The 15,443-nt window shown below is 41.3% G+C and overlaps 1 protein-coding gene across 30 annotated transcripts in view; it reads right to left on the reverse strand.

The window, feature by feature from the left end:
* The window catches only part of MBNL2 (muscleblind like splicing regulator 2), a 107,125-nt gene that overhangs the window by 9,465 nt on the left and 82,217 nt on the right, over positions 1-15,443 (reverse strand). For 6 of the 30 annotated variants that reach the window (XM_040699565.2, XM_040699467.2, XM_046941271.1 and 3 more), the window contains 3 exons: positions 12,150-12,203; positions 11,347-11,500; positions 8,198-8,233 (listed from right to left, as the gene is read on the reverse strand). In XM_040699565.2, the coding sequence (XP_040555499.1) occupies positions 8,198-8,233; positions 11,347-11,500; positions 12,150-12,203 (244 nt within the window). Of the gene's footprint in view, positions 1-6,716; positions 6,812-8,197; positions 8,234-11,346; positions 11,501-12,149; positions 12,204-15,443 lie in introns of all 30 variants that reach the window. The other 24 variants (NM_001163373.4, XM_046941301.1, XM_025150253.3 and 21 more) reach the window with 7 other exon arrangements.

Genomic DNA, 15,443 nt, shown 5'->3' on the forward strand with positions numbered 1-15,443 from the left:
TTTTTTACTTCACATTTTTACAAAACCTATTTTGTTTTCCTCCTACACTTCAGTTGAGCCCATGCTCAAGATGAGCCCGCATTCCAAATGAGCCTTCCACTACAAGGCAAACACAAATCGATGCTCCACTACTGCATCCAAAACTTCTCTTGAACACAGAAATGCACCACATTTACATTTTCCTCACCAAGGTTACTCATCAGACATCGCACTTACAATAGGACAGATCTCAGTTAATGAACTCTGTTAGTTTTATGAAACTTACTGCATTTATAACTTTTCTAAGGAAAACTTACTGATCCTCACAATGACCTACCTACCACTTCCTTGTTTTTATTCTTATCTGAATACTTTCGTATCTCCCTGCCCATGGCAGGGGTTGGGAACTAGATGAACCTTAGAGGTCCCTTCCGACTCAGACCATTCCATGGTTCATTCTATGTAAACACATCTACGTAAGCTTGTGTGGCACTGCACATAATACTGTGCTGAAAGTGAAAGCTGTAAAAGTTAACAAACCTCTGCCTCAAGCTGAAAGACACGGCAGGTACAACAAATAAATAAGTCAATATTTCCACTGCAGTTCTGTGGGCAGATTCCTTCACGCTCAGGGCCAAAGAATGGCATTTCTGGTGGGCAGAATGCTCATCCAATAAATCATATACAAAGATAAAAAATATGGTATTAGTTCATTTCAAGGGCAAATAGCTGAAGCAGCTAGAGATGTACAGACACAACTACTTCAAAGAGCAGAATCCCAAGCAAATACATCTGGAGCTCTGCATAGCGCTGTCTTGTTAAAATTTTATGATGGAAAAAAACAGGCTGATACGAGCTGTGTGCACATGCTAAGAACAAGGGGACTAACTCACTTTTTCCCCCCAAATGCCTACAAAATCACTTGACCTCGGAAAAATTTTCCTACATTTAAATAATAAATAGAGGCCCCAAGAGACTTTTACTCAACTTGTCAAAGTACCATTTGTTGAATAATTGAACAAAAGAGCATAAAGGAAAGCTATCATATCAAACAACTCCATTATACTAACCGTGATGCTATGAAAGTTAACATAGTCTATGACAGGGAAGGGAAATACGCCTGGATATTTGTTACACAAAAGAAATGTGTTTGCCTTTGCTACGCGCTCAGGTTATGTGATGCTGCCATCTAGCAGGCAACCAGGGGAAGTCAGGTTCAGTTTGCAGTCCCTACAGGACTGGTGGGGGTGGGAGTAGGAATTACCAATATCTGAGCTGAAGAGACCAAAAAAATGTTATTACGATAAAGACATAGTTAAAGTTCGCATAAGATTTAAAATAGACTTCCTTCAAATTCCCCAAGGTAGACTTCAGTGTTCTCTTCTTTGCTGCCTTACAGTTTAAGAAAACAAAGTTTTGCCACACAATTTGTAATGCCAGCTGTTTCAAGGCAATTCAGAAGGTCTTTTCGTGACACTGCTTGACATTTGCTGTGGCCTTTGAGTCTGAAAACGTAATTCTCAAAGTTATGGCTACTTACATGTGACTCAGTGTCTTCAGACTTTATTACTGGTTTGAGTTGAGGCTTCTGATTCTGAGGTATCTAGCAAGAAATAGGCAGCAAACAGTTTCAATTTGCCTTTCACATCACGAAGTACTGTTGCTATTCCAGATATGTTCTCTGGAGGGTACTCTTCACAATCAAGGATAGTTGATGATAAAACAAACCTCCCAGCAAACCGAGAACTCCACCTTTTGCTGCTACACAGAAAGGAAAGAAATCTTTAAATCCTTCCCCCGAAATAGATAAGTGATGAGGAGTTGTTCCTATGCCTTTCCAGACTCCGCCAACCCGGTCAGGATAATTGTTGGCCTTCACCAGTTTGATGTCAGCAGCTGCTTGGGGCACTGTCCAGTTAAAATGGAAATACTTGGAGCAGCACTTTGAGGCATGCAACCACCATCAGACTTTATGACTTTTTTGGGGGGACCCGGTGCTTTATGTGCAAGAGGGAGCAAGTGTAGAGGAAGAAATTCACTTGCCTGGGGCTCAGTAGGTGCCACAGGATGTTTCAGCCTAATGGCAACCTGCCTTTTGGGCAGCCCCACACCTTTCCTGGCCAAGAGAGGTGTTTTCATGCTGCACTTCCCCGCTCCCCTCACACCAGAGGGAGCTGCCACACGTGGCTTCTCAAATCCCTACCAAGAATTTGGCAAATTTGTATTTTATGCAATGTTAATGACTTGGTGAATTCCGAGGCAAGTATTTGGATTGTTCCCTTGTTTGTGCTACTGCAATGTAACACATCATTTTTATTTTCACTTCTTTGTATTTTTACAGATTTTCACAAAACTGAAGGCTAACAAATGATTTCATAATTAATATCTGCATAATTACCACCTCATTTAGTGTGAACACTGATACATAATTTAAAACAGCTGTGCTAGATAATCACAAGCCTTAGCATGAGAGAGACTGTTGATCTTATAATTCTTTTCAGACACAGCCTGTAAGTAGTTCATTTTTCTACTAGATCTGCCCTTTAATTTCTGTTCCTTGGCTAAAGGTCACATAACCAGCAGAATAAAGTTGTGTTAGCATCTCTAACCAATATTTTCTGTAATACTCCTTTGACATAGTCAGTCTCTGGCCCACCTGCATTGCTATAGAAAATAAAGGCATGTACTGTTCTGTACTGAAATGATACGAACAAGACTGTCTTCTTTAAAGCAATCTGGAATTTGTTAATCACTCTGTAGCGACCAACAATTAAGGAAGCACACACTGAGCTTGAAGATACACTAAAACACATCAACGGTGGCGTTTGAACTCCAATGGCAGTCAACAGTGTGGTACAATCTCATCAGGAGGTCAGTGGAGTCTGGAGATCCCTTAGTGGGATTGGCTGCCACAGGCGCACCAGGCTTCACTACTGCTTGGGCTCAGGTCTCTTCCCTGCCATCCAGCTGCATATTCAGAAGTGTGCCTGTTTGCCCAGCAGGTCCTGTGCTGTATCTGTGTCTTGGATAACCTAGACGTTCAAGGTTATCGTGGGACAATCTGAAATGTCAGCCAACACACATTTAGGCAACGCAATCAACTATGCTGGCATCACTGAAAATCGTAATTCAGCACCAGAATTCAGAGTAACACCGAATCTTTCAAGTGATGGCAGGGCAGACTGTCCTATTTGATGTCTCACAAATAGCTCTGAGCGAAGCTGAGTAGGGAACAACTGATCTGCTTGCTTAGGTGCACTGAGTTACACAGTGCACCTAGTTCACTATTTGAATATGAATAAAAATTACACGTTTTATTAAAGGTACCTGAAGTATGTATTTACACACAATGATACTCTATTAATGCTTTAAATGAGATGTTGGCATATGCCTGCCCACTCGCATGCACTAGAGGGAGCCCGTGCCAAGTCCTCCATTCTCCCTGACGCTTCTCCCAGTTACTCCACGCTTCGTGGGACTTTGTTGGTTCCACCCTGCAAGACTATGTTCACAACCCTGAACACCTAACATTAAGGCAAAAGGCAGGCTAAGCAGCTGCAGCTTTCAGCACCATTCCAGTGGGCATGACTGGAGCAGTCGTGAATGAGTTAAGGGGAAAAGGGGAAGGAGTTAGTTAGTTACAAAGGGCTCCTCTCATCTCTTTAATTTATGTAATCAGGAAAAGCAAGAGACTCCTAATCTTCCTCATGTCCTTAATTGAGTCCCCCTGCATGTATGCACTAAGGCATAGTTTTTAATCCAACACAGTCTTCCTTTGGGCTTCAACCCCACGCATGCTGAGCAGAAAACACTGAGAGCTGCTACCTGAGCATGAATGGTTACGAGTGGGTCAACGCAGGCATGTTTTGCACCCAGTTATTACTTTCAGAGAAGAAATGTATAGAGAGGGTACAAGACACATCATCTTTCAAAGTACAGTTTGCACATGCTGAATAATTTTCTGGACCCTACAGAATTATTAGGGTTTTTTTCAGCCATAAGCTGAGACTCCTTGGCTTTTGGGATGTTGATGTTCCCTCCCACTGGTGCTCCTAGGATCCCAAAGGAAGTAGAGCAGTCTTTCCCCCAGGCTCGAACATTAAGCCAAAAGATACTGAGCCAGACAATTAAGCACTGCTATGACTTTCCTTTCATGCCTGGCATTGTGAGAAGAAGCTGTAGGAGCAGAAACAGGACAGTCTGAAGGCTGCAGGTTGATTTAAAAAAATGCAGTAGATACACTGGAAAGAAGAAACTGGATCCCACAGAGAAGCACTCAGTCTGTGGTTTGGCACAGGTCAGAAAAGGAAAATTTACCTAGATGGGAAAAAAAGATATCCTTTTCTGAAATACACAGGAGAGTGTAAATGTATACAAAGGGACACAAACAAAGGACACGATGACCATGAGCTAAGTCTTAACAGGTGAACTCAAGTTAATGACCTGCTACTTCTGTGTTTCTTGGGCTAGAGAAATACCAAGGGCTAGGAGCACAGAGTTACCATGGGGCCCTTTCCAGCATAGCTTGGTCTCCAACTCTAGGAGGTTATAAATAAGCAGCAAAGTTGGGAGATTTGCCTCTTGTAAGGATAACTGCTTTTACTTTACCTACTTTTAAATGCAGCTCTTTTTTAAAGTAGCTTTTAGAGCTACTTAAAGCCATCAGAAAGAGGCAGGACCCTCCAGGGCAAGTCATGTTACCCCTGCACAGACTTACAGAAAAGCAGATGAACTGGATGCTGAGCCGCCAAGTGGCTGAAGTTAAACAAGTGGAAACCTATCCCTGTGTTAAACCATCCTTTAATTTCAGCGTGGAATTATGTATACACACACACAGAGATGTAACCAAATAAGTACCAACAGACACTTGTACAACTACTGTAAATTCAAACTGCTCTAATCCTCCAATGCAAATAAAATCCGCACCGGGAATGGAAGGGCTCTGCCTGCTGTCCTCCGAGATGAGAAAATGCATTAAGACACACCACTGTCTCCCCACTGGTTCTAGTTACTCGTGTGAAATATTCCCTGTTAAAAAAACCCTGAATGTTTGCCAGTCCTTTTCTTGGGTGCGTTCCCTGGGCACCTTTCGCAGCATTGTGCAGGGAGGGTCTCAGCTGAGCCGCTCCCCAAAACGGTCCCATTTTCTCATTTTCCATTCCCAAACCCCTCTGTCACCACTTTGGGACCCCAGAACTGCCCTGGGTACCACCAGGCCACCCTCTGGCAGACATTTTCTTCCATGCTCACTACCAGGCACCTAGCACCCCACAGGCCCTTCAGCCCACCCAACCAGCACCCGCCCGCTGCACTACCACAGCTAAAATGCCAAAAGGAAGGACAGTTAAATGCAGCACCTGCCTGGTACACCTCCCTCCCTGTACACACCATGTGTTTCTTCATTAAAACAAGCCAGCCCTTAGGAAGGAGTGCACAAAATGAATACTCTCTTTTGATGAAAACACCTATAGAAGCAGAAAGCACTGCAACGCTGGCAAATGGACCTTTCAAAAACTGAAGAGAAAACGGACTAGGCTGTGTTTCTTTATAAAGTGGGGTGTATTTCAGAGGTAGTATATTTTCCCTAGGTTATTATAAATAAACTCTCAGAGCAAATTCTGTTTTTCCATGGGATACTTAAAACTGTTTTGTGACTCTGAAAAATGTAGAACATATCAGTCTGCTGGTACAGCATCATTAAGTGAAAGATTTTCACTGATTTCCTCATAACTCATTGGCAGGGGGAGAGGATTGCCTGGCCTGCAGCCTGGCCAGGAGCAACACTGGGAGATGTGACCAAGTCCTGGCCCTTTCCTTGCTTCTGGGAAGCAAACCTGTTTCCTGCTTGCTTTGCAGTTTGACCTCTCCAGACCTGAGGGAAAACGGGGCATCCCAGTCCTCTCGTGGAACTCACAAAGTAAGAAAAAAGCCAGCGCTGAGCCTCCAAAAATTGAATGGAGGAATCAATGCTGCTCATGGGGAGCCGTGATAGATATGGCTTCCCTACAGACCAGTCCTAATGGAAGAGGGGGATACCGTAGCAGAATCAAAACTCCCATTAACATAACAAACCGCAGCGGAAAGGTAGAAAGGCTCATCTCGCCTACTGTGTTTACGCCAATAATCCTGGGGAATTGCTGTAACAATGTGCTTCCTGAGGGAAACATTATTTCCAGGTTGAAGATGCGCTTTCAAACATACAGCAGACACAGTCATAAACACCCCCAGGGCTGTTTAGATCACTCGCATTTACAGGAAACATTCCGTTTGGTTTCTCTCCGTCTTATTTTCAGCTGCCTTCTCCCGCTTGTTATTTCGGACAGCTTCCATGCTTACACATTAGTGACTTCCACACACCTCATGGAGAAGGTTACATTAACCTGTGATGTCTTCCTTTTGAATTTAGGAGTTAATAACAGACTATCGTAAGCAGTCCAGTACTACCGTGATTGTAATTCCAGCTGGGTTAATTACACAATTAATTAGGTACAAACATCGCAACACAAAACACAGCTACATCATTATTTGCAACAAATGCTAACTCTAAATAAGTGCAACCTGTCCCACAAACACTTGCTATAAACGACTTAAAAAATAAAATTTGATGGGGTAAACACAGAAAAAAAAAAAAAAATTCTCCGGGAGAATTTTTTTTGTTAAAAAATAAAAAGAAATAAAATCTCAGCACTCATTTAGAGTTCGGGATCTTGTGAAAGAAAGCTTTAAAAGGAGCAAACCTGATTTGCTGTGGCTGTTGCGGCGAAGGGAACACTTGTTGCAGGAGTTGTTGCTGCAGAGACAGTGGCGGCCGTAGCGTTGTGCATCATGGGTACTTTCAGGAGGGGAACCATGGAAGCAATGAACAGGAGGGTGCAGCATTATGGTAAGAGAAGTGGTATTTTTGGCATGGTGAATATCAAGAGCGGCAAGCCATCGTCATGGGTTAAACCAGCAGATGGCATGCAATCACAGTGCAAAGCGAGAAAGCGTGGCGGAGAAATAAAAAAAAAAAAAAAAAAAAAAAAAAAGGGAAAATAGCTTATTACAAGTACAATTAAAGGAAGGTTGTCAACACGATCGGCGATTCCCAGAAAAAAAGAGCAGAGACCACTGCAAATGCGGGCGTTATCTCTAAGAGTAGGGCTCTACCAAAACAACCCGTTACCTGAGAACTGCTACACCATTTTCTTTTCCCCCCAGTATCGCTCCAAAATAAAACTCTACTGAAAATAACCTTTTGAACTGGGAAGGAAAATGGTAACTGTTTATCTTAATTTTTGAACAGCATTAAAAACAAGTTATTATCGTGCGTCTTCATTTTGAAGTAAGCCAGATACTCGTCGTCTTCCTATATAATCCAATTTGTGTGGGTTTTTTTTTCTACTAGCACTGCATGACTGCTAGACTTTATCAGAGTTAAACTGCCCTCTGCTTTGAGGCAAGAATCAGAAGGACGATAACCATTTTCCTGATTTAAATTCTACTTTGTTTGGTCTAAAAAAGCAAGATCAATTGTGTGAAAGCTGCTGCTTTTGCTCATTTTAAGAATGAATATTGCTCAGCACCCTTGTACGAGAATACTAACCTTACCTTTAAAAATCTTTTAACCATTTATTGAGCAGCCTCCCCTGCCACAAAAAGAAATCACTGGGATGAAGCTACAGAACAGGAGAAATCTTACTTTCCTGTCTTAGAGTCTGCCACGTTGGGCTTTAATTTGGCATGCCCAAAATGTTCGTTCCAAGATGTAAACATATTGAAAGGAGGAGTGAGATTTATATCACGGGTTTCAACCAAACTTTTGTGGATCAAAGTAGGTATTTCTGGGAAACGCTGATAAAACTTTCTAACACACAGCAAAAAGGAGAAATAGGCACACCACTATGAAACTTTAAAACACTGATGAAACTTGCTGGCTTTTCCAGTATTTTATGATTTTATAGTACTAGACAATATAAAGGGAAATAAAACGTTGAAAACTGAAAAGCAGACTGGAATTCATGGTATTATGCTTTTGCAGTATAGTTGTTATAGCAGGTGACATCACATCTGAGCTGCAGCTTTCGTCTACAAATCTAAACACTGCGCAAAGTCAACCAGAAGGACAAGTGAGCCTTTAGTTCTAGTCATTGCCTAAATCTCACCTACAAGTTTTGAAACAAGTGAATATACATCATATACAGTATAAAAGAGATCAATAAAGAAATTTGGAACCTACCAATACTGGTAGCGGGTGTCATGCACAAAACTGACCCTGCGTGTCATGCAATGATAGGTGAAAAAAGTGGATAAAGGGAAGAAACAGGTTAGCTGTTTAGAGTTAACATTCAAAGTGAGATTCAAGCATAACCACAGATAAGTTAGTTAAATGAAAGTTTAAGGTCATTCATAGTTTTGCTTTAATGCTAAAGATGTGATTAGGTTCATATTAAGTTCCTACCCGAGCATATGACTTTTGGCGTGTTTCTGTGTACATAAATCTGCAGCAACAGGTTTTTGTTTACAGAAACATCTTAGATTAAATGTCACATTGTTTTGCAATTTTAGAGCTCGCTGCATGATTCGGACAGCTTAACGCTGAGCAGATCAACGCTCACCAAAAAAGCTGAAATGGAAGTATCCAACACTACTCTGCAGGGGCTTCGTCAAATTGATGCTCAATGTTAACCTACGCACTTTTAACGCAAGGCATGAAGCAGGGAGGTGTTTCTGACCAAAACAAAAGACTAGTGGGACAACTCCCAATCTAAACATCTGAAAGTGTGCAAACTCGGCAGCAAAAAGGCCGCTGGGTCTTGGTGCTGAATGGCTTTAGCCTTCCTGAGAAGACCAGGAAAAAAACCAAACAAACAACAAACCAGTGTGCTTTCGACACAGAGCATAAAGCAAGCTGGTGAAGGTGAGGAGGCAGGGAGACTGGTACCACACACACACGCACATATTTGATACTAAGTCAAATATGCTTCCTATACTCCTGCTTACAGCTGTCCCAGCAGCAGTGTAACTATGAATGACCTTACGGAGAACAACCCCTGGAAAATACACACAGTTCCTAGGCTAGCGGCCATAAAAATGCTAACGAACAGCAGTGAGAGGAGAGAAAAGATCTGTTGTTCTTGAGATCATTCACCAAACAAGAAGGAGAGGTGACGAAGCAATCAAACTGATGGAAAACACGTGAAGTGCAAAAATCTGGAAATGAGCCATGCTAAGTGAAGCCCCACACTTGTCATTAGGGGAGCCAAGTGGTTAAGAAAGCAGAGAGGTTATATAAAACAATTAAGTTTTATATATATTCCAGCAGCAAAACTTGTCTTAAAATTTAACTTTTATAACACACGCACAAATACACACACACACACACACAGGGAACACATTTGAAAATTATACCAGTTCAGAAAATATCGCATCATCATTTTAAATCCCATAGATAATGTCATGCATTGCTCCTGAGGGCTGGGTGATGTGACAGGCCTCACACCTACCGGATCCAACCTTCTCTGGGACTTCCCAGGAAACATGTGACTATCGGGGGAACTATCTGTAATGAAACTCATCTCACACCCATTCATATAGAGTGGGTTCTCCCTTTCTAGCCTTCTTCCGTATCCCATTCATCTCTCTAACATCCTTTTTAGGTGCTGATGGCATTCACAAGAGCAGGATGTTCAGCACCTTGAGAAAGGCCTTCCACCATGGGCATTCACCTGTGTTATCCCCCCCTCTCTTCTTTTTTTGTGCACTTGCTTTGGACTTGCCAACAATCTGGCTTTTAGGACTTAGTTCCAAGAGCCACCCTCTCTATCATCTGAAATTTATAAGATAAAACTGCAACGATAACCAACAGTTGGAAAGAGGGATGGACAATAAATGGTATAAAGAATGAGCTACTTCAGGAAGCGTGATTACTCCAAAAGTCTGGAAAATTCCAAGTGTTCTTTCACTGAAAAAGGTTTAAGCTACTCTTATTTTCCAGAGTTAATTTAAAGTCTATGGCAGTTGCTTACAGCAGTGATAAGCCCCGAAAGGGAGTGCTTAAGAGAAGGAATAATGCAAATCACAGTGCAAATTCTTAGGACTATTGTACACAATAAATTTGTGGAGATTTCTGTACATTGGTGAGCATAGGGCGGTCTTCCATTCACATCCATATAGGCAGTCCCACTGTTTTTTTCGTACACTCCCATAAATGTCGGTGTGTTTTCTGCCACAGATATTCTACTGCAAGAATGTGCTAAAAATACAGCATTCTATAGCTTGCTATTATCAACAGAGGGGCAGGCTCCAAGGTTGTTACTCAGGCCTTATAGCAAAATCACATGAAGTCAATGCCATCTGTGTTTATTTTCATCTTTAAAGACATATGGGGATGCTGATAGATCGGGCAATCCTTGCATGCTGTGTCTCATACCCCGTTATAACCAGCATTATTTCTATAAGCAAAAATAACATAGCTGAAATGTCAAGTGTGTTTGCAAACAAGAAGTTTTAAAGGATTCTGGATGTTCACCCTTGATAATGTTCTGATACCAGAACATGACACTTGTCAGTCACAGACCAAAACACTTCACTCTGTAGAGGGGAAGTTCACCAGCAGAAAGTTTGGAGTGAAGGTGTCTAATGTGATTTAAAGGATCCTGGTGTTACTGTCTGTGCAAATACCGTGTGCTCCTTCTTTCATGGTGTTAGAAAGGAGTCCCAACACCAGCACTGTGGTGCAGCTCGAGCTGCAGTAGCCCTCTGGATGACTGGATCTCCCAGGCTTCTGTGCGGACACGCAGAGCACATCCCCTAAGGTTTGGCTCACCTGGATGGCTCAGCCCCAGCTCTTAGCTGCAAATGCTCGGAAAAGCACTGGTTGCGTGCCAAAAGGAAAGCCATGAAAACCAATCTGACACCTCTAAGCCCCTTTAGCATCAAGGTGGGGAGCAATTTGTTCCGGGGTTGCTTCTGCGTGGGTATAAGCAGAAGGCGCACTGTTGCAGAGCAGCAACAGAGAGGCCATGAAGGGACACCCCTGGCATCTCCAAAGCCATACACTTTTCCCAGACTTTTCCTAGCAGTGTTTCGTCCTCTCATTCCCTAGGAAAGCTCCAGCAGGTGAAGTCAAAATACAGCCAATTCAATGTAGGAAAAAAGGGCAAACTGTGGGCGATAATGGAGGCTATGAAAATGACAAGCAGTCTAACGGCATGTTGGAGTTTCAGCCTGACCCCTCACGCTTTGCGGAAGGAATTAAATCAGCATGGAAATTATCTGTGCAGGCCTCATCTGAAGCAGGGCGGGGAGCGTAACCCTTCGGTAAGCACAACTGCTCGCTGCGGAGGCTACCTAGCACAAGGTGGGTTCGGTGCGGGTGCGACATACCTGTCGGGATGAACGCTGCATGTTGCTGCAACTGAGCATTGGCAAGAGCCTGTTGATAGTGCAAGACACTGGGATTGAAAACGGCACTGGCACCATTGCTTTTTTCAAGTGCTTGTCTCTTTGGTAAAGGGTGAAGAACACCGGGAGGAAAGGCCTGTGAATAAGAGAGTTAGTTAAAAGGGAGTCGTTTTTAAGGCGTTGTCTGCAAACATATACAAAAATACAAAAACTTATTATTTTTAAAGCGGCTAAAGATGCCTCGCCATGCATATTAACTCAAAGCACAGCAATGTAAAATGAGTGAAATTTTGTTATTGATAGCAAAAGCATGGTACTATTAACCTAAAACTGTAGCAGCACAACTACTGAAAAGAAAGGCCTTTAAAGCAACGAAAATGGCATTTCCTTGAAAGAGGTTTTCAGATACCATAGGGAGAAAAAACCACTTGTGTTTCATTGCCAAGTATGGGTTGTTTTTTGGTTTTTTTAATTGAAATACTGTTTCCTATTATTACACAGATTAATGGATTATGTTAAGCGTTTTCAATTACAAAAGCAGTTTTATCTCAATTCGACTTTTTTATGAGGAGGTATTTAAAAATGAAACTGTGTTAGGAACCAAACTAAATTGTCTGCGTTTATTACGTATGAGAATGAGATGGATAAATACGGTACTGAGTTTCCGGTAAATTAAGAGTATGTGAAATCATTTCCGGTTGATGTTTAAAAGAAAGCGATACAAATTTCATTAGTTGCTTCTCTGAAAAGCTACATGCAAAGCAAAAGGTGAAAGGTCAAAGTACCAGGTCTACAGTTGCTTCGAGAGGTCGCTTCATTGCTTTGGCAGTCGACTGAGTCTTTTAATAACAGGCAGCGAGCACATGATGGCAGTGGGCCAATGGGATTCAAGCGAATTAACATACAGGTAAACAGCAAGCAGAGGTGCATCATGGGAACGGCATTGCATTGTGGATAGGTGAGAAGGAAAAAAATATTCTGAATGCAATATACAACATACAAAACACTAGGCATGCACAACAACAAAAATGTCTTCTAAAGAAATGAATATTACATTTCGAATTAGTACTGAAGCAAAAATGCATCTACTATACCTTAGTTAAAAGCATATAAGAGAGTAAAATATAGATGTTTGAAATTCAGGAAAGTTGAGTAAAACAGCAGCTTGCAGACACTATAAAGCATTTTATCAACACTTCACAGAGATGCGGAAAGTTTTAAGGATACTCCTACAAGAATTTCTGATAAGTTAGCCAAACCAGATTCCCAAGTGTGCAATTCAATTTGGAATGCTGCACGTCCCAATCAAAAGCACTACTGAAAGACGTAACGCATCACAAGCGCTCCCAATATTCGTGCTTCCAAGGAGAGGGGCTTAGGCAACAGAAGTGCGTAACCCAACAGATCTGGGGTTCCAAATGAGACAGGTTCTCCTTTTCCAATGCGGAATAGATAACACGTCCCGTTGCACTAACTTATCATTAATTCCTTATAGATTTCCCTAAAGGCGGGTCATTTTTGTAGTTTGTTTGTTTTTTTTTTTCCCTTGCAACTTACCACATTACATTGTGAGGAAAAAAACCAACAGCCTATCAGAATTTGAAACACGTTCTCTAAATTTCACTACGACTTACAGTACCAGCTTTGGGAGCAGGGAGTAAAAATACCGCTCCTAGCAGTATTAAACACTGAAATATGACTCATAATACCGGTTTAGCATCATAAAAATTTTAAAGAAAATATGTAGGCATAGTACATAGACATATATATTGTTGTATATTTTCACTGTAAGATTAAACCTGTGGTTGATATGATGATATTCTTTTAAAAAAAAAAAAAAAAGATCACATATTTCTTTCAAATTTTGTACTGTAAATTATTCTTGCAAACCTTTAGACAGCAAGGATGATTTACTCATAAATCAGAATTTTCCCCTTTTTTTTTTCAAAGCATTCACTGATATTTAACCTTTCTTTCCAGATACGCAGATTATGTCTCTCTTGACATCAGTATGTGGAAATAGGGAACAAAAGTCTAAAAAAGAGGACAAGGTACAAAATGCCTTACGAACAGCTTGTAGTCATGGTATTAGCTAACGCCAACAGGGTATTTTGCAGGACAGCCTTTGCTGTCTTCGTTCCCAGTCCTTTTGCAGCTACCTTGCATGAGGCTTCCCAGCATACTCCCCATCTATCCTGCAGCACACTTCTGGATTATTTTCCCTGATGTGTAGTCTGACTCAACTATAAGAAAAAGAGGGTCAAGACTCAGCTATAAGAAAAAACATCTGGTGCAGTGTGAGGATGTGGATAGCCTTCCTGCATTCACACAGAGTGCTGCGCAGCTGATGTTATGGTACCTTGGCTACGCTAACAGAACCTCAGACCCTCTGCATCCACCACTGATGGAAGTCTATGTGTAGGTTAAGTATTACAACTGAATTCAGCATTATGTGATGACGAAGCCCATAAATTTAAACCAACATCAATAAGAGTGAAGCATTTCAGTTAATTGCCTCTATAATCCAGTACCTGTATTATTTGTCCTCACTCGTTATCTCTGTAATGACTACCTTTCTCCACATCCTCTCTACGGTCTTCTGACCCTTACCTCCCCACTTGGAAGTATTTGCTGGCTTTCCTTTTGCCTTCCAGACAAAGTTTAACCTAGAGGCATTAGAGAAGTTATGGAGTCTCTATTCTTGGAGAAATTCAAAAGCCAACCAGGCACAATCCTGGGCTGTCTGCTTGAGCCATCCAACCAGAGCAGGGAGGTAGACTAGACAATCTCAAGGTCCCTTCCAATCTCAACTATCAATTCACATTTTAGTTTAGGTGTCTGTACATTCCTCTGTGACTTTCTATGTTTTTTGATGCAGTACATGAATAGCTGGGGCTCCCTGAATATAATGACCGCTGACTGTCTTCTAATGTATTTAGGATATAAGCTATATATGGTTCGTACCTTATTCAGTGTTTTTCCCCTTTCTTTTTACTTCAAAGTATGAGGTCACTTAGGACATCTGAGTAAATGTTCCTGATTGTTAGTGTATGAAAATACAGGCAGGGCATTTTATGGTCCCAGATGGTAGTCTCCATTGACCTTCAATGGTCCTCCAAGGTCTAACTACAATGTCTCCTACAATACAATGTCTACTACAATAAAGTCCACAACGCTTGCCTAGAAAAAAAACCCTCTGGGCCAAAGCAGTGCAGATATTTCCCTCAGGAAGGAAGACCTCTTACAATTCAACCTGGCAACAACCTCTAAGTGAGCCCTACAGGTAAGTGTTTGTATTACTGCTTTACGTTTGATCTCTAGATCCAACTGCTTTTTCTTGTTCATTCTTGGGTAGCTTGCAGGAGTGCATCTTTTCTACCACTTTTTTGTTGCTGTTGTCATTCTGGTGATTTTTCATTCACTTTATCTTATTCTTTCAAATCTACGTTAAGTAAAAAATAGTTAGATTGAAAATAACCTCTTCTGTTTGATAGCCTAAATATTAAAGTATTTTCTATATTTTTCTGTAAAAAGTTACCTAGAATTATAGCTCCCAGACTTCTTCCCTTGTGACATTAGAATTTCAATTTGGTGTTCCCAAAGATTCCTCATCTCGCTTCAAGGCTAACATGGTTTATTTAAAATGACAGGATATATGCCCAACCATTACTGAAGTGCAAAAAAAAAAAACTAAAATTTTTCTTCTGTTAGAGATTTATTTACTTGCATAACTTACCCTTTGTTCCTCAGAAAGTCTGCTCTTTGCTAATTTGCTAAATACAATAGCATGGGGTAGTTATATACTGTATTGTATTGTGGTTCTGGTAGGCTCCTTACTCAAAGAATAACTATATTGTCTATAACTATTGTATGCACTGCCCACAAGTCCACAAACTGCATCTGCTTAATTATTCACCCAGCGCCAGCAATGAGGACAACGATTCTTTGATTTTCTGCCAGCAGTTTTGTCTCCCAAGTCAAATCCTGCACGCTTGATTTCTTTAACTGTATCAATACCACTTCTTTAAATTTAACAACTTTCCTGGTAGCAACCATAAGAGATAACCAACATTGGTAAA

Source organism: Gallus gallus, chromosome 1, assembly GCF_016699485.2.
Source record: "Gallus gallus isolate bGalGal1 chromosome 1, bGalGal1.mat.broiler.GRCg7b, whole genome shotgun sequence".
Lineage (NCBI taxonomy): Eukaryota > Metazoa > Chordata > Aves > Galliformes > Phasianidae > Gallus > Gallus gallus.